At 36.7% G+C, this 26,834-nt stretch overlaps 2 protein-coding genes across 4 annotated transcripts in view; one reads left to right on the top strand and one right to left on the bottom strand.

The window, feature by feature from the left end:
• Nucleotides 1-889, bottom strand: part of ift74 (intraflagellar transport 74) — a 62,310-nt gene extending 61,421 nt beyond the window's left edge. The window contains exon 1 of one of the 2 annotated variants that reach the window (XM_062021556.1): nt 812-889. The gene's annotated coding sequence lies outside the window, so the exon portion shown is untranslated. Of the gene's footprint in view, nt 1-745 lie in introns of both variants that reach the window. The other variant, XM_062021555.1, reaches the window with a different exon arrangement.
• A 1,574-nt stretch (nt 890-2,463) lies between these two features.
• LOC133630160 (cyclic AMP-responsive element-binding protein 1-like) overlaps nt 2,464-26,834 on the top strand; it is a 77,765-nt gene continuing 53,394 nt past the window's right edge. The window contains exon 1 of one of the 2 annotated variants that reach the window (XM_062021554.1): nt 2,464-2,710. In XM_062021554.1, coding sequence (XP_061877538.1) covers nt 2,705-2,710 — 6 coding nt within the window. In that variant the 5' untranslated portion in view covers nt 2,464-2,704. Of the gene's footprint in view, nt 2,711-25,671; nt 25,900-26,834 lie in introns of those variants that run through there. The other variant, XM_062021551.1, reaches the window with a different exon arrangement.

Raw genomic sequence — 26,834 nt, 5'->3', positions numbered from 1 at the left:
TATTATTGATAATTTGTTAATAACTTAAAAACTGTAATAAATACACCAAAAAATGTTGCAGCACAAACGATTGGGACTGGTTTAGGGACATTTTGAGAAGGTGTGGGGGACTGGTTATGAATCCTAAAACGTTAAATGAAAAACAACTGTAATAGTTAAACCAAAACATTTTTCAGCCCAAACATAGCACAAACGATGGGGACAAGTTTGGAGAGACTTTGACATGGTTTTTAATAACTTAAAAACCCTAATGGCACAAATTAACATTTTTGCAGCACAAACGATTGGGTCAAGTTTAGAGATATTTGGAAAAGTTAGGTGTGGGAGGGGGGAAAACTTCACCCAGGTTGTTTATCCATCCATTTCTACCGCTTGTCCCTTGCGGGGTATTCCAATTTAAATCGTACCTACTTTCGTCGAGGCAAATGCCAAATCAGCAAAATGTCTAATAGTGCAGGTTTCTCTGCATTTGCATCATATTCAAAATACAGTGGAGGCGATTTTTAACTACTGTTAAGTTATTGACGCAGGCGAGATGTGTTTTGACGCATTTTAATTGACATTATCAACTGGTGAAAAAAGAGAACAATGGGATGTTATTCTATAAATAAATGTACAGTATGGACGCTTGTTGACCTCCTCTCACGACGTGCGTGTTCCCTAAACGTCGTCAGTGACGTTAGCTTAGCATTCACCAAAAACGTAAACACTTAATCACCGGAATGCTACGAAACAAAATAGATACCTTTTGTGGCGTCTTGTCGTATTGGACCAAAATAAAGTTGCTGTCGTATGTAAAGAACTAGCTTACGCTTTAGCCGCACCAGAGGACGTGGATGTTACTATGGCAACCGTCTTCTTCGCCGACACATGCGCAGCAGACACTGCCGCCCCTAGCGGCATATGTGGTGCAATGACAGGAATAGCAACTGTCCCTAAGTGATTGACGATCAACAATATGAACGATATTTGAAAATAAACACACGCAAGAACTGTATTAACCGAGCTGATATTACTGCCGTCCTTGGTATCGATACAACCGATATATGGCTCCAGCAAGTTGATCCTCATCCGGGTCATACGTCACGGTCATCTACACAAATTGATTGAAGGGCGGCATTTCATCCTGGACAATATTCATGACAAATTTGTACTATTTGGATTTACACTGTATGGAAAAAAAATTTGAAAAGGAATTTTACCTTTGCAACCTCATTATACCATTGGCTAAGTTTTATGTCCATAAATGTAAGTTTCTCAATACACGACCTGTATTTTTTGTGTGCCTTTAAAAAAGAATTAGAACTCTACTTTAAAACGCTTTCTACCTCTAACAACCAAAAAGCTGTGAAAACTACGATGCTGAGTTCCAAATTTGGATTATTTACGGAACATTTTGTTACATATACATATGTTGTATTCTATGTGTTACTTTATTGAGTTTACAACCCCCTGGCGCTGGTTTGTACTGTTTTTGTACTATGTCTGTACTTGTTTTGATTATTATTATTTCTTGATTGATTGATATAAATAAAGGTTTATAAAATATATATATTTTTAAATAAATACAAATAAAAAAAGGACTACATTTTATAAACTCGTGGGCAGTAAAATGATGATAATTATGACATATTTTGCGTAATTATGTAAATTTTGCATATTATAAATAAAGGTTTATAAAATAAAAACATAAAAAATAAATACAAATAAAAAAGGATTACATTTTATAAACTTGTGGGCAGTAAAATGATGATAACTATGACATATTTTGCATAATTATGTAAATGTTGCATATTTTATAAAATAAAAAAATCAAAATAAATACAAATAAAAAAGGACTCAATTTTATGAACTCGTGGGCAGTAAAATTATGATAATTATTACATCTTTTGTGTGTTTATGTAAATGTCGCATATTATTAATAAAGGTTTATAAAATAAATAAAAAAATAAAAAATACAAATAAAAAAGGACTCAATTTTATAAACTCGTGGGCAGTAAAATTATGATAATTATGACATATTTTGCGTAATTATGTAAATGTTGCATATTATTAATAAAGGTTTATAAAATACAAAAATTAAAATAAATAAAAATGGACTCAATTTTATAAACTCGAGGGCAGTAAAATGATGATAATTATGACATTTTGCGTAATTATGTAAATGTTGCATATTATTAATAAAGGTTTAAAAAATAAATTAAAAAAAAATAAAAAAATAAAAAAAAGTACTCAATTGTTTAAACTCGTGGGCAGTAAAATGATGATAATTAAGACATGTTTTGCGTAATTAAGATCCCCCCCCAGCTTGGTTTTGCAGCTGAAATAAAGCATATATGATAAGTTAATAATTCCGAGGGGACATGAACCTCACATGCCGGTGCTGGTCACCGCGGCGTCGACGTACAAGTCACGTGACGTCAAACAAAGTAATTCATATTGCGCTACTTTAAGTGTTGTGAGAATCTTTGCATTCAGAGCTTTGTTGACCTAATAAAGGGCTTGATGACGCGATAAACACCTCGGGTTGAAAGGAAAGCCGATGGCTCTTGCTGCCCTCTCATATTCCAACCACATGCAGACATTGTTCTTGCCCATTTTTGAAGAACATGTAAGTTTTAATGAAGCGCCAAAGGTGGACTAGGAGACATACGCGATTCAGCCTGTCCTCGGTCTCAGCAGTGAACCTCCGCCACTTCCACCAATGGATGTGAGTACCATTACTCTCTCTGCGTCAGTCTGCCAACAATGGACTCATCAGAAAGTCGCGGCGATTACGACAGTTCAATTATTTCCCCCAGTTCGCCAAACTACATGAAGAAGTGCAACGAAAAAAGTGCGAGTCGTTGTTGTCATTTAAAATGCAAGCAAACGAGCGGAGACGGCCGATTTGACGTGGATAATAAAACATTCATCATTAAAGCCTGTAACCATTATCATTTTATAGGTTCGTATTTGTAATGTAAAACATTTGGCTCGTTGATCTGAGTCAAACAAAATGCAAAAAAAAAGTTAAGTGTTTTTTTTTTTTTCTCCTCAGTTTCTGGATCAGTGAAACTATACAATAAAAAAAACTATTTACAATAACAGGCTAATGCTATATATGTTTTTTTAATTATTATAATAAATGCAAATAACACACCTTACATCAAAAATAGCCCCTCCAACGCCACCCATAATATCAATAAATTCATAATATATTATATCCTCATGAGAATTTTTTTTTTATTTCCCTTTTTTTTAAACTCACAATAACATTGAAAAAAATTCATAAATATAGCATGCCCACAATCATATTTATTTAGTGATATCCTTCCTATTCGCACCTAAAAACATCTCCACATTTAAAAAATAAAAAATAAAAACTATTTTACAGCAGGCCCAAGGTGTCGTTTCAATTTTTTGATTTTGTGATTTCCTGCCTCTTCTTACATAAAAAAAAAAAAAAAAAACTTTAAAATTTAAAATATAGTTAATACTCATTAATTGTATTTTATTTTGGCTCGTTGATGTGAGTCAAACAAAATGCAAAAAAAGTTAAGTTTTTTCCCCCCATAGTTTCTGGATCAGTGGAACTATACAATAAAACAGCTACACTACTTACAATAGCAAGCCAATGCTATTGTTGTTGTTAATAGTGTTAAAATATATAGGCATAAATAAAAATTGTTTACAATAAATGCAAATAACACACCTGACATAAAAAATAGCCCCTCCAACGCCACCCATGATATCAATATTTCCCATTTACTTAAACTCACAATAAAATTGAAAAAATATGACAGCATGCCTTCAATTATATTTATTTGGGGATATCCTTCCTATTCGCACCTAAAAACAACTCTACATTTAAAAAAAAATAAAAATAAAAAAACTATTTTACAGCAGGCCCAAGGCGTCGTTTCAATTTTTTGATTTTGTGATTTCCTGCCTCTTCTTACATAAACATTTTTTTAAATTTAAAAATATAGTTAATACTCATTAATTATATTTTAATTTTGCTCGTTGATGTGAGTCAAACAAAATGCAAAAAAAGGTTACATGCGTTTTTTCCCCCCCATAGTTTCTGGATCAGTGGACCTATACAATAAAACAGCTATTTACAATAACAAGCCAATGCTATTGTTGTTGTTAATAGTGTTAAAATATATAGGCATAAATAATTTTTTATTACAATAAATGCAAATAACACACCTGACATAAAAAATAGCCCCTCCAATGCCACCCATGATATCAATACTTCCCATTTTCTTAAACTCACAATAAAATTGAAAAAAATATTACAGCATGCCCTCAATTATATTTATTTGGTGATATCCTTCCTATTCGCACCTAAAAACAACTCCACATTTAAAAAAAAAAATCTAAAAACTTTTACAGCAGGCCCATGGTGTCGTTTCAATTTTTTAATTTTGTGATTTCCTGCCTCTTCTTACATTAAAAAAAATTTTTTAAATGCAAAATATAGTTAATACTGATTAATTACATTTTATTTTGGCTCGTTGATGTGAGTCAAACAAAATGGAAAAAAAAGTTAAGTGCGTCCCCCCCCCATAGTTTCTGGATCAGTGGAACTATACAATAAAACAGCTATTTACAATAACAAGCCATATACTGAATACTGATTAATTACATTTTATTTTGGCTCGTTGATGTGAGTCAAACAAAATTAAAATAAATGCAAATAACACACCTGACATAAAAAATAGCCCCTCCAACGCCACCCATGATATCAATATTTCCCATTTACTTAAACTCACAATAAAATTGAAAAAATATTACAGCATGCCTTCAATTATATTTATTTGAGGATATCCTTCCTATTCACACCTAAAAACAACTCTACATTATTAAAAAAAAAATCAAAAAACTATTTTACAGCAGGCCCATGGTGTCGTTTAAATTTTTTGATTTTGTGATTTCCTGCCTCTTCTTACATAAAAAAAAAACTTTAAAATTTAAAATATAGTTAATACTCATCAGTTATAATTTATTTTGGCCCGTTGATGTCAGTCAAACAAAATGCAAAAAAAAGTTAAGCGCGGTTTACTAGTTACTGGATCAGTGGAACTATACAATAAAAAAGTTATTTACAATAAGTTAAGTGGGAAAATATTGATATCTTGGGTGGCATTGGAGGGGCTATTTTTTATGTCAGGTGTGTTATTTGCATTTATTGTAATAAAAAATTATTTATGCCTATATGCGTTTTTTTCCCCCCATAGTTTCTGGATCAGTGGACCTATACAATAAAACAGCTATTTACAATAACAAGCCAATGCTATTGTTGTTGTTAATAGTGTTAAAATATATAACACTATTAACAACAACAACAACGCATATAGGCATAAATAATTTTTTATTACAATAAATGCAAATAACACACCTGACATAAAAAATAGCCCCTCCAATGCCACCCATGATATCAATATTTCCCATTTTCTTAAACTCACAATAAAATTGAAAAAAATATTACAGCATGCCCTCAATTATATTTATTTGGTGATATCCTTCCTATTCGCACCTAAAAACAACTCAACATTAAAAAAAAAAAAATTTTAAAAACTATTTTACAGCAGGACCATGGTGTCGTTTCAATTTTTTGATTTTGTGATTTCCTGCCTCTTACATTTTTTTTTTTTTTTTAAATTTAAAATATAGTTAATACTCATTAATTATATTTTATTTTGGCTCGTTGATGTGAGTCAAACAAAATGCAAAAAAAGTTGAGTGTCCCCCCCCTCATAGTTTCTGGATCAGTGGAACTATACAATAAAACAGCTATTTACAATAACAAGCCAATGCTATTGTTGTTGTTAATAATGTTAAAATATATAGGCATGAATAAAAACATTTTACAATAAATGCAAATAACACACCTGACATAAAAATAGCCCCTCCAATGCCACCCATGATATCTATATTTCCCATTTTCTTAAACTCACAATAAAATTGAAAAATAAAAATATTACAGCATACCCTCAATTATATTTATTTGGTGATATCCTTCCTATTCGCACCTAAAAACAACTCTACATTTAAAAAAAAAAAATCTAAAAACTATTTTACAGCAGGCCCATGGTGTCGTATATAAATTTTTTGATTTTGTGATTTCCTGCCTCTTCTTACATAAAAAAACTTTTACATTTAAAATATAGTTAATATTCATTAGTTGTAATTTATTTTGGCTCGTTGATGTCAGTCAAACAAAATGCAAAAAAAAGTTAAGTGTGTTTTTTTCCCCCCCATAGTTTCTGGATCAGTGGAAATATAAAATAAAACAACTATTTACAATAAAAAGCCAATGCTATTGTTGTTGTTAATAGTGTTAAAATATATAGGCATAAATAAAAAAATGTTTACAATTAATGCAAATAACACACCTGACATAAAAAATAGCCCCTCCAACGCCACCCATGATATCAATATTTCCCATTTTCTTAAACACACAATAAAATTTAAAAAAATATTACAGCATGCCCTCAATTATATTTATTTGGTGATATCCTTCCTATTCGCACCTAAAAACAACTCCACATTAAAAAAAAAAAAAAATTAAAAACTATTTTACAGCAGGCCCATGGTGTCGTTTCAATTTTTTGATTTAGTGATTTCCTGCCTCTTCTTACATATATATATATATATATATATATATATATATATATATATATATATCTTTTTTTTTTTTAAATTTAAAATATAGTTATTACTCATTAATTATATTTTATTTTGGCTCGTTGATGTGAGTCAAACAAAATGCAAAAAAAAAGTTAAGTGCGTTTTTTTCCCCCCCATAGTTTCTGGATCAGTGAAACTATACAATAAAACAGCTATATACAATAACAAGCCAATGCTATTGTTGTTGTTAATAGTGTTAAAATATATAGGCATAAATAAAACATTTTTTACAATAAATGCAAATAACACACCTGACATAAAAAATAGCCCCTCCAACGCCACCCATGATATCAATATTTCCCATTTACTTAAACTCACAATAAAATTGAAAAAATATTACAGCATGCCTTCAATTATATTTATTTGGGGATATCCTTCCTATTCGCACCTAAAAACAACTCAACATTTAAAAAAAAACATCTAAAAACTATTTTTTGTGATTTCCTGCCTCTTCTTACATTAAAAAAAACTTTAAAATTTAAAATATAGTTAATACTCATTAGTTATAATTTATTTTGGCCCGTTGATGTCAGTCAAACAAAATGCAAAAAAAAGTTAAGCGCGGTTTACTAGTTACTGGATCAGTGGAACTATACAATAAAAAAGTTATTTACAATAACAAGCTAATGTTATTGTTGTTGTTAATAGTATATTAATAATATATGGGTGTAAATTTTTTTATTTTTTTTACAATAAATGCAAATAACACACCTGACATCAAAAATAGCCCCTCCAACGGCACCCATGATATCATCCATCCATCCATTTCCTACCGCTTATCAATAAATTCATAATATATTATGTCTTCATGAGAAAAATATTTCCCATTTTCTTAAACTCCCAACAAAATTAAAAAAAATATTACAGCATGCCCTCAATTATATTTATTTGGTGATATCCTGCCTATTCGCACCTAAAAACATTTAAAAAATGTCTAAAATCTATTTTACAGCAGGCCCACGGTGTTGTATCAATTTTTTGATTTTGTGATTTCCTGCCTTTTCTTACATAAAAAAAACTTTTTAAAATATAGTTAATACTCATTAATTATATTTTATTTTGGCTTGTTGATGTGAGTCAAACAATATGCAAAAAAAGTTATGTGCGTTTTTTTCCCCTTGGTTTCTGGAACTATACAATAAAAAGCTATTTACAATAACAAGCTAATGTTATTGTTGTTGTTAATAGTGTTAAAATACATAGGCATACTTTTTTTTTTTACAATAAAAGAAAATAACACACCTGACATCAAAAATAGCCCCTCCAATGCCACCCATAATATCAATAAATTCAAACATATATTATATCCTCATGAAATTTTTTTATTTATTTCCCCGTTTTTTAAAATCACAATAAAATTGAAAAAAATAAATAAATACAGCATGCCCTCAATTATATGTATTTGGTGATATCCTTCCTATTCGCACCTAAAAACAACATTTAAATAAATTCTAAAATCTATTTTACAGCAGGCCCACGGTGTCGTATCAATTTATTTTGGCTCATTGATGTGAGTCAAACCAAATGCAAAAAAAACATTGTTCTGTTACACAACAGAACAAATACCCAGAACCCCTTGCAGCACTAACTCTTCCGGGACGCTACAATATACACCCCCCGCTACCCCCCCCCACCCCCCACCCCCCACCTCAACCTCCTCATGCTCTCTCAGGGAGAGCATGTCCCAAATTCCAAGCTGGTGTTTTGAGGCATGTTAAAAATAATAATGCACTTTGTGACTTCAATAATAAATATGGCAGTGCCATGTTGGCATTTTTTTCCATAACTTGAGTTGATTTATTTTGGAAAACCTTGTTACATTGTTTAATGCATCCAGCGGGGCATCACAACAAAATTAGGCATAATAATGTGTTAAATCCACGACTGTATATATCGGTATCGGTTTATATCGGAATCGGTAATTAAGAGTTGGACAATATCGGAATATCGGATATCGGCAAAAAAGCCATTATCGGACATCTCTAATAGGGATACTTTTTTTTTTTTTTACAGTAAATGCAATTAACACACCTGACATCAAAAATAACCCCTCCAACGCTATTGATATCAATACATTAATCATATATTATATCCCCATGAGAAAAATTGTTTTATTTCCCTTTTTTTTTTACAAACCCCATTTCCATATGAGTTGGGAAATTGTGTTAGATGTAAATATAAACAGAATACAATGATTTGCAAATCCTTTTCAAGCCATATTCAATTGAATGCACTACAAAGACAAGATATTTGATGTTCAAACTCATAAACTTTTTTTTTTTTTTTGCAAATGATAATTAACTTAGAATTTCATGGCTGCAACACATGCCAAAGTAGTTGGGAAAGGGCATGTTCACCACTGTGTTACATGGCCTTTCCTTTTAACAACACTCCGTAAACGTTTGGGAACTGAGGAGACACATTTTTTAAGCTTCTCAGGTGGAATTCTTTCCCATTCTTGCTTGATGTACAGCTTAAGTTGTTCAACAGTCCGGGGGTCTCCGTTGTGGTATTTTAGGCTTCATAATGCGCCACACATTTTCAACGGGAGACAGGTCTGGACTACAGGCAGGCCAGTCTAGTACCTGCACTCTTTTACTATGAAGCCACGTTGATGTAACACGTGGCTTGGCATTGTCTTGCTGAAATAAGCAGGGGCGTCCATGGTAACGTTGCTTGGATGGCAACATATGTTGCTCCAAAACCTGTATGTACCTTTCAGCATTAATGGTGCCTTCACAGATGTGTAAGTTACCCATGTCTTGGGCACTAATACACCCCCATACCATCATAGATGCTGGCTTTTCAACTTTGCCCCTATAACAATCCGGATGGTTCTTTTCCTCTTTGGTCCGGAGGACACGACGTCCACAGTTTCCAAAAACAATTTGAAATGTGGACTCGTCAGACCACAGAACACTTTTCCACTTTGTATCAGTCCATCTTAGATGAGCTCAGGCCCAGCGAAGCCGACGGCGTTTCTGGGTGTTGTTGATAAACAGTTTTCGGTTTGCAAAGGAGAGTTTTAACTTGCACTTACAGATGTAGCGACTCACTGTAGTTACTGACAGTGGGTTTCTGAAGTGTTCCTGAGTCTATGTGGGTGATATCCTTTACACACTGATGTCGCTTGTTGATGCAGTACAGCCTGAGGGATCGAAGGTCACAGGCTTAGCTGCTTACGTGCAGTGATTTCTCCAGATTCTCTGAACCCTTTGATGATATTACGGACCGTACATGGTGAAATCCCTAAATTCCTTGCAATAGCTGGTTGAGAAAGGTTTTTCTTAAACTGTTCAACAATTTGCTCACGCATTTGTTGACAAAGTGGTGACCCTCGCCCCATCCTTGTTTGTGAATGACTGAGCATTTCATGGAATCTACTTTTATACCCAATCATGGCACCCACCTGTTCCCAATTTGCCTGTTCACCTGTGGGATGTTCCAAATAAGTGTTTGATGAGCATTCCTCAACTATATCAGTATTTATTGCCACCTTTCCCAACTTCTTAGTCACGTGTTGCTGGCATCAAATTCTAATGTTAATGATTATTTGCAAAAAAAAAATGTTTTATCAGTTTGAACATCAAATATGTTGTCTTTGTAGCATATGCAACTGAATATGGGTTGAAAATGATTTGCAAATCATTGTATTCCGTTTATATTTACATCTAACACAATTTCCCAACTCATATGGAAATGGGGTTTGTAAATCACAATAAAATTGAAAAAAAAACAAAAACAGCATGCCCTCAATTATATTTATTTGGTGATATCCTTCCTATTCGCACCTAAAAACAACATTTAAATAAATTCTAAAATCTATTTTACAGCAGGCCCACGGTGTCGTATCAATTTTTTGATTTTGTGATTTCCTGCCTCTTCTTACATAAAAAACATTTAAATTTAAAATATAGTTAATACTCATTCATTATATTTTATTTTGGCTTGTTGATGTGAGTCAAACAAAATGCAAAAAAAGTTACGTGCGTTTTTACCCCCTTGGTTTCTGGAACTATACAATAAAAAGCTATTTACAATAACAAGCAAATGTTATTGTTGTTGTTAATAGTGTTAAAATATTTTTTTTTTTTACAATAAATGCAAATAACTCACCTGACATCAAAAATAGCCCCTCCAACGCCACCCATGATATCAATAAATTCATAATATATTATATCCTCATGAGAAAAAAAATTTGATTTCCCTTTTTCTTAAACTCACAATAAAATTGAAAAAAATATTACAGCATCCCCTCAATTATATTTATTTGGTGATATCCTGCTTATTCGCACCTAAAAACAATATTTTAAAGAGAAAAAAAGTTATGTGCGTTTTTTCCCCTTGGTTTCTGGAACTATATAATAAAAAGCTATATACAATAACAAGTTAATGTTATTGTTAATAGTGTTAAAATACATAGGCATACTTCTTTTTCTTTTTTACAATAAATGCAAATAACACACCTGACAGCGTCTGTTCCAACATCAAAAATAGCCCCTCCACCGTTTGACCCTCCACCCATGATATCAATAAATTCATGATGAGAACATTTTTTTTATTTGTCTTTTTCTTAAACTCACAATGAAATAGAAAAAAATATTACAGCATGCCCTCAATTGTATTTATTTGGTGATATCCTGCCTTTTCGCACCTAAAAACAACTCTACATTTAAAACAATTTTAAAATCTATTTTACAGCAGGCCCACGGTGTCATATCAATTTTTAGATTTTGTGATTTCCTGCCTCTTCTTACATAAAAAAAACTTTTAAATTTAAGATATCGTTAATACTCATTAATTATATTATATTTTGGGTGATTTCCTGCCTTTTTGTACTTTAAAAAAACAACTCGCAAATTTTTAAAATGTCTTAATTTTGCAGCATGTCCTGTGGTAGTTATTTTCTTTGTTATGCAGAGGAACATCTTGCCAGTTGTATTCATATGTCCTTCCATATTTTCTTAAAGATGCTTCTGGTCATGAAGTTCTCTTTTCCTATGGAGGCTCATACTCTTCTTGTCTCCCCTCACTATTGTAGTCAGGTGATCACTAGTTTATAAGGTCATTTTCCACATGCAGTTTTGAAGTACAGGAAGTGCTCGAACTTTCTCATTCGGAAATTTGTGATGACACAAAGAGCAATGACACATAAGGTCAATCTCTTAGTTCTGCTTATCAACAAGACCAGCATGCTGTTTATTCTTATGACTATGGGTCTTCTCACCTGGACCTCGTGGGAAACTGCACTTGTTTTGCAATGTTGTCTATCCTTCACAATCCCTGTTAGACAATAAGTAAGTATTCTAACATGTAAATAAAAGCTTGCAACTAGCTAGCGCAGGCCTGGGCAATTATTTTGACTCGGGGGCCAAATTTAAAGAAAAAAAATGTGTCTGGGGGCCAGTATATCTATTTTTAGGAACACAAATACAAAACCTCACAATGTCTGATTGAATGCTAAAAAGACCGCCTTAAAAAATGGAATGGAATTCAAATTTTTTTTACTGAATGAAAATAAAGAATGTGGGATTTACAATATTAACTATGAACGATAAAACAGTGAATATTGACAACATATGAACGTCACTCACCCTCTCGATCGACATATTTTACAATCAAATCGAAATGCAACAAAAATGCAACAAACACAGCGAAATATAAACGCGAAGAGTAAAAAAAAACCACCTACAATGTGATATATCTGATATATCACTAAGCTTTAGAACTTTGTTGTAAAAATCTCCTTCTGCGTCTGTCCCTGACACCCACATTTCAGGCTGGTCGCTCTGGAAACCTACTTTCGAAACGCTCCCCACCCACACTGCTTGGTGCCTCGTCTGAGCTGCTGTGACTTAGATCACCATAGTAACTAATTAGATTACCAGAGTAACTCGTATATCATGCAAAAGCACAGCTTCCAACCATTGAAATATTTTGTATAGTTCAAGACTTACGGTCATTTGAAAACATCACTGCACATCATAATGGCAGCTACAGTTTCCATCTTAAAGATCTAAAAAAAAACATTTGGGAATATCCAGCGGGCCAGATTGAAAAGGTTAACGGGCTGCATGCGGTCCCCGGGCCTTAAATTGCCCAGGTCTGAGCTAGCGGCACCTGGCAGTGTTTCACACCAATTTCACGCAGGTGAAACGAACATTAGTGACGTCAGTGTAATTTAAAGTCAACGTTATGTTGACAGCGCATTCAGGATTGGACGATGTTTAAAGTAAAAGAGGACTTCATTGTGTTGAGTTGATGTCTGGAGTTGTCGAGGGTTCAGCTCTGCATGACCAAAGGTTGTATATTGAGAGATGTTCAGTGCACATGATGCTACACAGAGTATATTTGCAGTCAGCCATATCATCTTCTTTTTGTCACTTAAAAACTACTCAATAGTACAAACCCCGTTTCCACATGAGTTGGGACATTGTGTTAGATGTAAATATAAACGGAATACAATGATTTGCAAATCCTTTTCAACCCATATTCAATTGAATGCACTACAAAGACAAGATATTTGATGTTCAAACTCATAAACTTTATTTTTTTTTGCAAATAATAATTAACTTGGAATTTCATGGCTGCAACGCGTGCCAAAGTAGTTGGCAGTAGTTTCTAAGTATGGAGATCGCATCCTCCATGTGACCGACATTCCTCCACTTTGAATGTTCCCGTATCACAGATGTACTGTCATAAAAACAAGATCTGCTTTGCAAAATAAGCAAGGTACCGTATTTTCCGGACCATAAGGCGCACCGGATTATAAGGCGCACTGCCGATGAATGGTCTATTTTTTATCTTTTTTCATATATATATATTAATATTATTTTTTTCTAAATGGAAAACACTTCCTTGTGGTCTACATAACATGTTATGGTGGTTCTTTGGTCAAAATGTTGCATAGATTATGTTTTACAGATCATCTTCAAGCCGCTGTCTGACAGTCGCTTCTGGATGCGCCGTTTTGTGGGCGGTCTTATTTACGTGGCTCACCTTCGGCAGCGTCTTCTCCACGTCATTTTTGTTGTAGCGGTGTAGCGTGCAAGGACGGGTGTGGAAGAAGTGTCAAAAGATGGAGCTAACTGTTTTAATGACATTCAGACTTTACTTAAATTAATAACGGAGCAGCATCTCCTCATCCGGAAACAACAACAACGCCGTAAATGTGTCCCGTGAAAAAACGTCTGACCGGAACTCTCTAATAACTAAAGTTCCTTGGGTGAATAATGTAAACTCACTACACCGGTATGGTTTAGCGCTTTCATGGCGAGTTTACTGACGGATATAAGTAATAACTTTACACTACTTTATATTAGAAATAGCAACAGTTGAAGATGAATGTCCCATAACAAGAAGATAGAGAAAAAGAAGAAGCCAATCGACTACGGTGTCGCCACGGACTACAAAGGCGGATGCGCGCAATTTTTCAGGATTTATACAGATCCCAAATACAGATCAGCAGGTACCAGAAGGTAAGAAAAAGTTGCTTTTGCATAATATTGCGAAACAAAATGCCACATAATGTCTTACCTTATACACACACCATATTAATACTCGTATGTTGAAGCACAGTACAATCCATCAAGCGGTGCGGCTTTATAGCTTACCAAAGTCGTACTAAAACATTTTGATTGATTTTTGAGCGTTGTGTGTAATGTTCTATATTTTCAATGGAACATATAAAATGTTGATGTTGTTTACTTGAGTCATTTTGCCATCATAGTGCAGTCTACACTTATCTCTTATGTTTGACTGCCATCTACTGGTCACACTTATCATTACACCATGTACCAAATAAAATTGCTTCAAGGTCGGTAAGGAAAACCATAATTATTCCATACATTAGGTGCACCGGGTTATAAGGTGCACTGTCGAGTTTTGAGAAAAAAAAAGTATTTTAAGTGCGCCTTATAGTCCGGAAAATATGGTATTTATGTTTTTTACAAGAATAAGAGGAAATGTTCCCACACATTAGATTTTTTACTTGCGATGTTGTTGCGAATGGCGACAATGACTTGCGTCCGTCCAGAAAACACAAATAATGACGTCACGACTATTGTCGACAAATTAATTTGTCTGCGACAAATTTTTATTGTCGACAATGCCGACGAACCAATTTACCTATAATTTCAATAGTTATATGAGATGTCAATTACGTTGTTTCTCATCTTTTCCTGAAGTCTTTTGGAATAAGACATGATATTTTACTTTTACGGTTTTATTTACTGTAAGTGCTGTTCTTGATTTAACAGGTCTGGCACTAATCAAGCCTGTGCTTTCCAAGAAATGTGGTGTACCACCACAAATACTGCGGGATTTAACAAGCGGATCTATTACTTCTTCACTTAAATAGCATGCAGGTTTGGACGTAAAAAGTCAGCGAAAACCCACATTTTAAACATTAATTTTCACTTTAAAATATCACTTACGCAGTTTTTTTCTGAAATATCAATAAAAATACGATCCAAACAAAATTTGTTTAACGCTTGTCTCAGCCGCAGGTACCGTATTTTGCGGACTATAAAGCACACTTAAAATCCTTTTTTTCCCCTCAAAACTCGACAGTGCGCCTTATAACCCGGTGCGCCTAATGTACGGGAATATTTCTGGTTTTGCTTACCGACCTCGAAGCTATTTTATTTGGTACATGGTGTAATGATAAGTGTGACCACTAGATGGCAGTCAAACATAAGAGATACATGTAGACTGCAATATGATGGCAGTCACACACAAGAGATACGTGTAGACTGCAATATGACTCAAGTAAACAACACCAACATTTTTTATGTTCCATTGAAAATATAGAACATTACACACGGCGCTCAAAAATCTATCAAAATGTTTTAGTACGACTTTGGTAAGCTATGAAGCCGCACCGCTTGATGGATTGTACTGTGCTTTAACATACAAGTATTATTATGGTGTGTGTATTATGTAAGACATATCTGGCGTTTGTTTCACAATATTATGCAAAAGCAACTTTTCTTACCTTCTGGTACCTGATCTGTATTTGGTCCTAAAAAATTGCGCGCATCCGCCTTTGTAGTCCGTGGCGACACCGTAGTCGATAAGCTTCTTCTTTTTCTCTATCTTCTTGTTATGGGACATTCATCCTCCTCTGTTGCCATTTGTAATATAAAGTAGTGTAAAGTTCTTACTTATATCTGTCAGTAAACTCGCCATGAAAGTGCTAAAACATACCGGTGTAGTGAGTTTACATTATTCACCCAAGGAACTTTAGTTATTAGAGAGTTCCGGTCGGACGGTTTTTCACGGAACACATTTCCGGCGTTGTTATTGAACTAGTGAGCCACAGATGAGGAGATGCTGCTCCGTTGTTGATTTAAGTAAAGTCTGAATGTCATTAAAACAGTTAGCTCCATCTTTTGACACTTCTTCCACACCCGTCCTTGCACGCTACACCGCTACAACAAAGATGACGGGGAGAAGACGCTGCCGAAGGTGAACCACGTAAATAAGACCGCCCACAAAATGGCGCATCCTGAAGCGACTGTCAGAAAGCGGCTTGAAGATGATCTGTAAAACATAATCTATGCAACATTTTGACCAAAGAACCACCATTACATGTTATGTAGACCAGTTTTTTTCAACCACTGTGCCACGGCACACTAGTATGCCGTGAGATACAGTCTGGTGTGCCGTGGGAGATGAATCTACTAAACTTTTATTAGTAGATTGCACAGTACAGTACATATTCCGTACAATTGACCACTAAATGGTAACACCCGAATAAGTTTTTCAACTTGTTTAAGTCGGGGTCCACGTAAATCAATTCATGGTACAAATATATACTATCAGCATAATACAGTCATCCCACAAGTTAATCATCAGAGTATATACATTGAATTATTTACATTATGTACAATAAAAATGCTTAAACCAAAAATAAAAAAAAGTTGAGTGCCCCTAAGAAAAGGCATTGAAGCTTAGGGAAGGCGATGCAAAACGAAACTAAAACTGAACTGGCTACAAAGTAAGCAAAAACAGAATGCTGGACGACAGCAAAGACTTACTGTGGAGCAGAGACAGCGTCCACAACATGACATGACAATCAACAATGTCCACACAAAGAAGGATAGAAACAACTGAAATATTTTTGATTGCTAAAACAAAGTAGATGCGGGAAAGATCGCTCAAAGGAAGACATGAAACTGCTACAGGAAAATACCAAAATAGGAGCGCAAGACAATCAATCAATCAATCAATCAATCAATGTTTATTTATATAGCCCTAAATCACAAGTGTCTCAAAGGGCTGTACAAGCCACAACGACATCCTCGGTACAGAGCCCACATACGGGCAAGGAAAACTCACCCCAGTGGGACGTCAATGTGAATGACTATGAGAAACCTTGGAGAGGACCGCATATGTGGGTAACCGCCCCCCCCCTCTAGGGGAGACCGAAAGCAATGGATGTAGAGTGGGTCTGACATAATATTGTGAAAGTCCAACACATCAGCGAAAGTCCAGTCCATGGTGGGGCCAGCAGGAACCATCCCGAGTGGAGACGGGTCAGCAGCGTAGAGATGTCCCCATCTGATGGACAGGCTAGCGGTCCACCCCGGGTTGGGAGCAGAGTAGAAAAGAAAAGAAAAGAAACGGCAGATCAACTGGTCTAAAAAGGGAGTCTATTTAAAGGCTAGAGTATACAAATGAGTTTTAAGATGAGACTTAAATGCTTCTACTGAGGTAGCATCTCTCAAACAAGAACTAAAACACACAGGAAAACAGCAAAAAACTCTAAATAAGTCACGGCGTGATGTGACAGGTCGTGACAGTACACCTACTTTGAGACAAGAGCTATATTAATGCATAGTTGGTTATGGTTTAAAGTCATACCCGACAACGACCTTTTACTGTCAACTGAGTTTCGTTTTTTAATGATTTCTGCTGGTGGTGTGCCTCCGGATTTTATCAACGCAAAAAATGTGCCTTGGCTCAAAAAAGGTTGAAAAACACTGATGTAGACCACAAGGAAGTGTTTTCCATTTAGAAAAAAAAATATGACTCCTTTAATGCGCCCTATAATCCGGTGCGCCTTATATATGAAAAAAGATCGAAAATATACCATTTATCGGCAGTGCGCCTTATAATCCGGTGCGTCCTAAAGTCCGGAAAATACGGCACTTGCTGTTCCTCTTGCCTCAATGCTGCACTGAGTTGTAGCACGGAGAGACAATCAGGAGCACCGAAACAAGCTACCTAGTTAGCATCATCTAGCTAGCTTACTGGTTGTCGTCGCCAATCGCTGTCCGAGCCACAACATTGACGGCTATCTTTTTTGCTGCTAATTATATTTGGATGACTAACAGGGTTAGTTCCGAACCAGTTGTAGGACTGTGCAGACTTTTTGGTTCCAAGGGCCAAAGTGAAAATTTGCCAATGGTCCGCAGGCCAAACAGTGACTTTTACCATGCAACAGCAACATGAGTGAGGATTTTATAGCCTTATACCGGCAATAATTAATATAAGGTTGTAGAGATTGTATCACAGTCGTGTCTAATTCAGTTAGTGTGCATCTTTCATTTTTAACCCCAAAACATTCAAAAAGGTAAATTCCTGCAGATTTTTGCCATTTCCAGGTGTTGTTCTGGAACCAGTTCCTCCGAGATATTTCATCCGGTTGCTTTCAAAATTTACCCTGACAGATTATTATTAGGATGCTAAATTTCGAAGTGTTTTACAAACCCCGTTTCCATATGAGTTGGGAAATTGTGTTAGATGTAAATATAAACGGAATACAATGATTTGCAAATCCTGTTCAAACCATATTCAATTGAATGCACTACAAAGACAAGATATTTGATGTTCAAACTCATAAACTTTTTTTAGTTTTTTTGCAAATAATGATTAACTTAGAATTTCATGGCTGCAACACGTGCCAAAGTAGTTGGGAAAGGGAATGTTCACCACTGTGTTACATGGCCTTTCCTTTTAACAACACTCAGTAAACGTTTGGGAACTGAGGAGACACATTTTTTAAGCTTCTCAGGTGGAATTCTTTCCCATTCTTGCTTGATGTACAGCTTAAGTTGTTCAACAGTCCGGGGGTCTCCGTTGTGGTATTTTAGGCTTCATAATGCGCCACACATTTTCAATGGGAGACAGGTCTGGACTACAGGCAGGCCAGTCTAGTACCCGCACTCTTTTACTATGAAGCCACGTTGATGTAACACGTGGCTTGGCATTGTCTTGCTGAAATAAGCAGGGGCGTCCATGGTAACGTTGCTTGGATGGCAACATATGTTGCTCCAAAACCTGTATGTACCTTTCAGCATTAATGGCGCCTTCACAGATGTGCAAGTTACCCATGTTTTGGGCACTAATACACCCCCATACCATCACAGATGTTGGTTTTTCAACTTTGCGCCTATAACAATCCGGATGGTTCTTTTCCTCTTTGGTCCGGAGGACACGACGTCCACAGTTTCCAAAAACAATTTGAAATGTGGACTCGTTACACCACAGAACACTTTTCCACTTTGTATCAGTCCATCTTAGATGAGCTCAGGCCCAGCGAAGCTGACAGCGTTTCTGGGTGTTGTTGATAAACGGTTTTTGCCTTGCATAGGAGAGTTTTAACTTGCACTTACAGATGTAGCAACCAACTGTAGTTACTGACAGTGGGTTTCTGAAGTGTTCCTGAGCCCATGTGGTGATATCCTTTACACACTGATGTCGCTTGTTGATGCAGTACAGCCTGAGGGATCGAAGGTTATGGGCTTAGCTGCTTACGTGCAGTGATTTTTCCAGATTCTCTGAATCCTTTGATGATATTACGGACCGTAGATGGTGAAATCTCTAAATTCCTTGCAATAGCTGGTTGAGAAAGGTTTTTCTTATACTTTTGAACAATTTGCTCACACATTTGTTGACAAAGTGGTGACCCTCGGCCCATCCTTGATTGTGAATGACTGAGCATACTTTTATACCCAATAATGGCACCCACCTGTTCCCAATTTGCCTGTTCACCTGTGGGATGTTCCAAATAAGTGTTTGATGAGCATTCCTCAACTTTATCAGTATTTATTGCCACCTTTCCCAACTTCTTTGTCACTTGTTGCTGGCATCAAATTCTAAAGTTAATGATTATTTGCACAAAAAAAATGTTTATCAGTTTGAACATCAAATATGTTGTCTCTGTAGCATATTCAACTGAATATGGGTTGAAAATGATTTGCAAATCATTGTATTCCGTTTATATTTACATCTAACACGATTTCCCAACTCATATGGAAACGGGGTTTGTAGGTTTTCATAATAGGACGTGGGCGATGCATGGCGACCAAGATTATCCTTCTCAATAGAGCGTCAAAAAGTCACAACTTTACCGTAGAGCAGGGTTCTCAATTCCAAACTCAACTAGTTAGCTTGTAAAAAAAAAAAAAAAATTATATTGACTATACGTTTAAAAAATATCCTAGCAGCTTAGTCACCAGAAATTTACCGTAAATTTTATGATGGTTTTTATACCGAATTACTGTATATTGAAAAATTGGATCATAGTTGTTTTTACGTTGACATTCTGGTGATTGAGCTGCCACTTTTTTATCGTAAAATTTATGGCCATTATTCTAGAGTGCATTACTGTATATTAAAAAACGTTTCCACTGTTATTTTACCACAAAATTCTTGTGACAAAGCTGCTAATTATTTCTTTTTTTTTACTGTAAATTGGTACCAATGATGATTTTACAGTAAATATCTGGCAACTGAGCTGCCATGTTTTTACAGTAAAATCTACTTGGTGGGCCAAACTTAATGACACGTTGGGCCAAATATGGCCCGCGAGCCCCACTTTGGGCATCCCTGTTCTAGAGTATGTATTAGTAGCCAGCGAGAAGATATATTTTAGACGTGACAGAGGTCACGACACCGGAAGTTTATTAACTGAGGGAAACATTTTCTGAATTCTTTGCATGCATATTACAAAACCCAAAACCAGTGAAGTTGGCACGTTGTGTAAATCGTAAATAAAAACAGAATGCAATGATTTGCAAATCCTTTTCAACTTATATTCAATTGAATAGACTGCAAAGACAAGATACTTAACGTTCGAACTGGAAAACTTTGTTGTTTTTTGCAAATATTTGCTCATTTGGAATTTGATGCCTGCAACATGTTTCAAAAAAGCTGGCACAAGTGGCAAAAAATACTGACAAAGTTGAGGAATGCTCATCAAACACTTATTTGGAACATCCCACAGGTGAACAGGCTAATTGGGAACAGGTGGGTGCCATGTTTGGGTATAAAAGCAGCTTCCATGAAATCCTCAGTCATTCACAAACAAGGATGGGGCAAGGGTCACCACTTTGTGAACAAATGTGTGAGCAAATTGTTGAACAGTTTAAGAACAACATTACTCAACGAGCTATTGCAAGGAATTTAGAGATTTCACCATCTACGGTCCGTAATATCATCAAAAGGTTCTGAGAATCTGGAGAAATCACTGCACGTAAGCAATGATATTCAATCAATCAATCAATCAATGCTTATTTATATAGCCCTAAATCACAAGTGTCTCAAAGGGCTGTACAAGCCACAACGACATCCTCGGTACAGAGCCCACATACGGGCAAGGAAAACTCACCCCAGTGGGACGTCAATGTGAATGACTATGAGAAACCTTGGAGAGGACCGCATATGTGGGTAACCCCCCCCCCCCCCCCCCCCCCTCTAGGGGAGACCGAAAGCAATGGATGTCGAGTGGGTCTGACATAATATTGTGAAAGTCCAACACATCAGCGAAAGTCCAGTCCATAGTGGGGCCAGCAGGAACCATCCCGAGTGGAGACGGGTCAGCAGCGTAGAGATGTCCCCATCCGATGGACAGGCTAGCGGTCCACCCCGGGTTGGGAGCAGAGTAGAAAAGAAAAGAAAAGAAACGGTAGATCAACTGTCTGTCATCCCATTACGCGTTTTGATACGCTCTAATAAAATATTATGATCAACAGTATCGAAAGCGGCGCTAAGATCAAGAAGCAGCAACATAGATGAAGCATCAGAATCCATCGTTAGCAATAGATCATTAGTCATTTTTGCGAGGGCTGTCTCCGTAGAGTGATTTGCCCTGAAACCAGACTGAAAAGGTTCACAGAGATTGTTAGACGCTAAGTGTTCATTTAGCTGCTGTGCAACAATTTTTTAGAGGATTTTCGAGATAAACGGAAGGTGGGACACCGGCCGGTTGTTTACCAGGAGATCAGGATCGAGGTTAGGTCTTTTGAGTAGAGGATGAATAACCGCTTTTTTGAATGCTAGGGGAACAGTGCCAGAGGAAAGTGATAAGTTTATAATATTTAACACTGATGGACCTAATAATACAAAAAGCTCCTTGATAAGTTTCCCAGGAATTGGGTCAAGTAAACATGTTGTTTGTTTTGTCCCATTTACACATTTTGACAATTCCTCCAATGTTATTTCATCAAAGAGAGAGAAACTATTTTGGAGGGCGGTATCCGTTCTATTAACACAGTTATAAATAAATGATGAATGGGTTATACTTGTATCGCTCTTTTCTACCTTCAAGGTACTCAAAGCGCTTTGACAGTATTTCACATTCACCCATTCACACACACATTCACACACTGATGGCGGGAGCTGCCATGCAAGGCGCTAACCAGCAGCCATCAGAGGCAAAGGGTGAAGTGTCTTGCCCAAGGACACAACGGACGTGACTAGGAAGGTAGAATGTGGGAATTGAACCCCAGTAACCAGCAACACTCCGATTGCTGGCACAGCCACTCTATCAACTTCGCCACGCCGTCTCCTTAGCTGAGATGCATTGTCTTTAATCTCTTTTCTAATGACTTCAATTTTCTTATTAAAGAAATTCATAAAGTCATCTGCTGAGTGGGTGGAGCTACTGGGAGGAGTCCCTTGTTGGGTTAGCGATGCTACTGTACTAAACAGAAATTTAGGATCATTTTGTTGAGGTGGATGAGATTTGAGTAATATTTATCTTTAGCTGAGGTAAGCATGCGTTTATAAGTTATTAAACTATCACTCCATGCTTGATGGAAAACCTCAAGTTTAGTCGCACGCCATTTGCGTTCCAGCTTTCTACATGATAATTTCTGGGCTTTAGTTTCTTCTGTAAACCATGGGGTACGTCTTTTAGGGGCCCTTTTTAGCTTTAGCGGTGCTACACTATCAATGGTGTCGCGCAGGGCGTCATTAAAGTTGTCAGTGAGGTTATCAATAGAGCCCACATAATTTGGGAATGGTGCCATTACCGAAGGCAGTAGGTCAGTAAGAGTCGTCGTTGTGGCAGCATTAATGTTGCGGCTGCTATAGTAGTTATTATTATTATTATTAGTTTGTTGACAATGAGTCAGAACTTCGAATTTTATAAGGTAATGATCGGACATTACTTTAGTGTACGGGAGTATCGTAACTTTAGAGGTGGTGACACCCCTGACAAGCACTAGATCTATCGTATTACCGTTGCGATGCGTGGGTTCATTTATTATTTGTGTAAGACCACAGCTATCAATTATAGTCTGGAGCGCCACGCATGGAGGGTCCGATGGGGTATTCATATGGATATTAAAGTCCCCCATTATGATTATATTGTCGGCGTGCGTCACTAGATCAGCAACAAACTCTGAGAATTCACTGATGAAGTCCGAATAGGGCCCAGGGGGGCGGTAGATAACAGCCAGGTGGAGAGGCAGCGGTGTGACAAACCTCAAAGTGAGCACCTCAAACGAGTTATATTTATTATTTAGGTTAGGTGTAAGATTATAGTTTTAATTGTATATTAGTGCGACACCCCCTCCCCTTTTAAGAGGTCGGGCAACATGTGTATTGGTATAGTTAGGAGGAGATGCCTCATTTAGCGCAAAAAAATCGTCTGGTTTGAGCCAGGTCTCGGCGAGACCAACGACGTCAAGTTTGTTGTCTCTAATGACTTCATTAACTAATAACGTTTTGGAAGATAATGATCTTATGTTGAAAAAGCCCATATTATAGGTAGTGGGCTGTTTTGAGGATTGTTTGTTGAAATTATCCGAAGTAGCAATATTAATAATGTTGCGTTTATTATGCGTAGTGCACTTTAAATAGTTTCGACCATATCTAGGAATTGATACGACGGGGATATTCAGATTGTTTGCTTGATGTTGCGATAAACTGAACGCATCATAGTTAGCTACCTCAGTACAATGTATGTCTGCCTCTGACACGGTCACAAAAGAAAAAACATTATGTGAGTTGTGTTTTATTCTAAGAGAATTGCTATGTGTGCAGGGATTATCCAGCCTGACGCCGGCTAGTTCTAGTTTAAATGGCTTCTTACCCGGAGACTCCACGCTTCTTTGGTTAGCTTTTCTCTTTGTTGTTAGCCCCGCTCGGCATCCCCACTTCTGCTTCCGCTCGCACCGCTTACGTCGTCTACGGACCTTCGATCCCTCAGGCTGTACTGCATCAAAAAGCGAAATCAGTGTGTAAAGGATATCACCACATGGGCTCAGGAACACTTCAGAAAACCACTGTCAGTAACTATAGTTGGTCGCTACATCTGTAAGTGCAATAAAACTCTACTATGCAAAGCCAAAGCCATTTATCAACAACACCCAGAAACGGCGCTGGCTTTGCTGGGCCCGAGCTCATGGACTGATGCAAAGTGGAAAAGTGTTCTGTGGTCTGACAAGTCCACATTTCAAATTGTTTTTGGAAACTGTGGACATTGTGTCCTCCGGAACAAAGAGGAAAATAACCATCCGCATTGTTACAGGCGCAAAGTTCAAAAGCCAGCATCTGTGATGGTATGGGGGTGTATTAGTGCCTAAGGCATTGGTAACTTACACATCTGTGAAGGCACCATTAATGCTGAAAGGTACATACAGGTTTTGGAGCAACATATGTTGTCATCCAAGCAACGTTATCATGGACGCCCCTGCTTATTTCAGCAAGACAATGCCAAGCCACGTGTTACAACAGCGTGGCTTCATAGTAAAAGAGTGCGGGTACTAGACTGGCCTGCCTGTAGTCCAGACCTGTCTCCCATTGAAAATGTGTGGCACAATATGAAGCCACAACATACCACAACAACCCCGGACTGTTGAACAACTTAAGCTGTACATCAAGCAAGAATGGGAAAGAATTCCACCTGAAAAGCTTCAAAAATTGGTCTCCTCAGTTCCCAAACGTTTACTGAGTGTTGTTAAAAGGAAAGGCCATGTAACACAGTGGTAAAAATGCCCCTGTGCCAACTTTTTTGCAATGTGTTGCTGCCATTAAATTCTAAGTTAATGATTATTTGCACAAAAAAAACAAGTTTCTCAGTTCGAAAATAAATATCTTGTCTTTGTCGTCATTTCAATTGAATATACGTTGAAAAGGATTTGCAAATCATTGTATTCTGTTTTCATTTACGAATTACACAACGTGCCAACTTCACTGGTTTGGGATTTTGTATATAATTTTACATTACATTTTCAATAATAAAATGGTTAGTAAATAATCTACCTAAAACAAAATTTTCTGTGGTACATTACATGGAACATGTAAGTGTCAAAAAGCATTCAAAAGAGGTTGGCAGATGAGAATAAATCTAAAGGTAAAATACAGTGCACTCAATTGCAGGAAATATAGTCTTGATTTTTCAAAACTTTCTTTCGGGGTTTGCGAGGTAGCACTTTGTGCCGATAGAAATTGTCCTCTTCTTTTCTCAAAGGATGCTCACATCCCCGAAAAAAACAAACGAGTCGCTTAAAAACAGAGTTGTGTGCTTAGTTGGATTATGTTTGAATAATAGTTAAGTTTGTTGGATATGATAGATGTGACCAAAAAAATTAAGGAAACAATTAGGAATCAGGCAGTCTATAACAATTGTAATGTTATATATCACAGCGGTGTGCAGAACTGTTTGTACAAATGGAACAAACATCAAACATTGGTTCTGTCCTGGACAAAATTTTCACTGTACTTACAACAATTACAGCCTCCCTTTGTATAGGGTTGTCTTTGTAAGGGCTCATGTACTGCACATGTGCAGGAAAAGTGTATTTAGCTCTTAAGTGTGCTGATTTTGACAGTGTCAAAAGGATTTACGGTTGTTTTGCAACTGCAACGGACAACCACACTTCTTCTTCTGTTCACTACTGTCCTTCGCTACGGGTTGCTACCAGTTAGGTTTGTCCCTCCGTTTATGCTTCGTAGCCAAGATGAGAAATGGAGACGAGTGAAAATGTAAGTGTCCAGCCCTTCACACTCACCGTTTTGGCTGTTTTGCTGCATTTTGACATACATACTTATGCACTCAAAAGGCTAGGTGTGTGTACTGAAGTGGCTAAGAATAGCTTAGAACAGTGTGATATTGTCTGGTGTGCCGTTGGAAATTACTTCACCTAATTGGTCCAAAAAATATATTTTTTGCAAATCAATAATTATAATCTGCAAATAATGTGCCGTTGCTTAGTGCCTGTGCTGTGTAAAATTTGACAGGGTAACCACTTAATACTCCATGTCAGTAGGTGGCATCACTGATGGTGGAAACTTTACACTAGACTTGTCCCAGAGTCTGGAGGAAGACAGGAGAGGCACAGGATCCACGTTGCCTGAAGTCTAGTGTAAAGTTTCCACCATCAGTGATGGTTTGGGGTGCCATGTCATCTGCTGGTGTCAGTCCACTCTGTTTCCTGAGATCCAGGGTCAACGCAGCAGTCTACCAGCAAGTTTTAGAACACTTCATGCTTCCTGCTGCTGACCTGCTCTATGGAGATGGAGATTTCAAGTTCCAACAGGACTTGGCGCCTGCACACAGCGCAAAATCTACCAGTGCCTGGTTTACGGACCATGGTATTTCTGTTCTAAATTAGCCCGCCAACTCCCCTGACCTTAGCCCCATAGAAAATCTGTGGGGTATTGTGAAAAGGAAGATGCAGAATGCCAGACCCAAAAACGCAGAAGAGTTGAAGGCCACTATCAGAGCAACCTGGGCTCTCATAACACCTGAGCAGTGCCAGAAACACATCGACTCCATGCCACGCCGCATTAACGCAGTAATTGAGGCAAAAGGAGCTCCAACCAAGTATTGAGTATTGTACATGCTCATATTTTTCATTTTCATACTTTTCAGTTGGCCAACATTTCTAAAAATCCCTTTTTTGTATTAGCCTTAAGTA

This window comes from Entelurus aequoreus, linkage group LG15, assembly GCF_033978785.1.
Source record: "Entelurus aequoreus isolate RoL-2023_Sb linkage group LG15, RoL_Eaeq_v1.1, whole genome shotgun sequence".
NCBI lineage: Eukaryota > Metazoa > Chordata > Actinopteri > Syngnathiformes > Syngnathidae > Entelurus > Entelurus aequoreus.
Note: the sequence above shows the minus strand (reverse complement) of the source record. Positions and strands in the feature narration are given on the sequence as shown.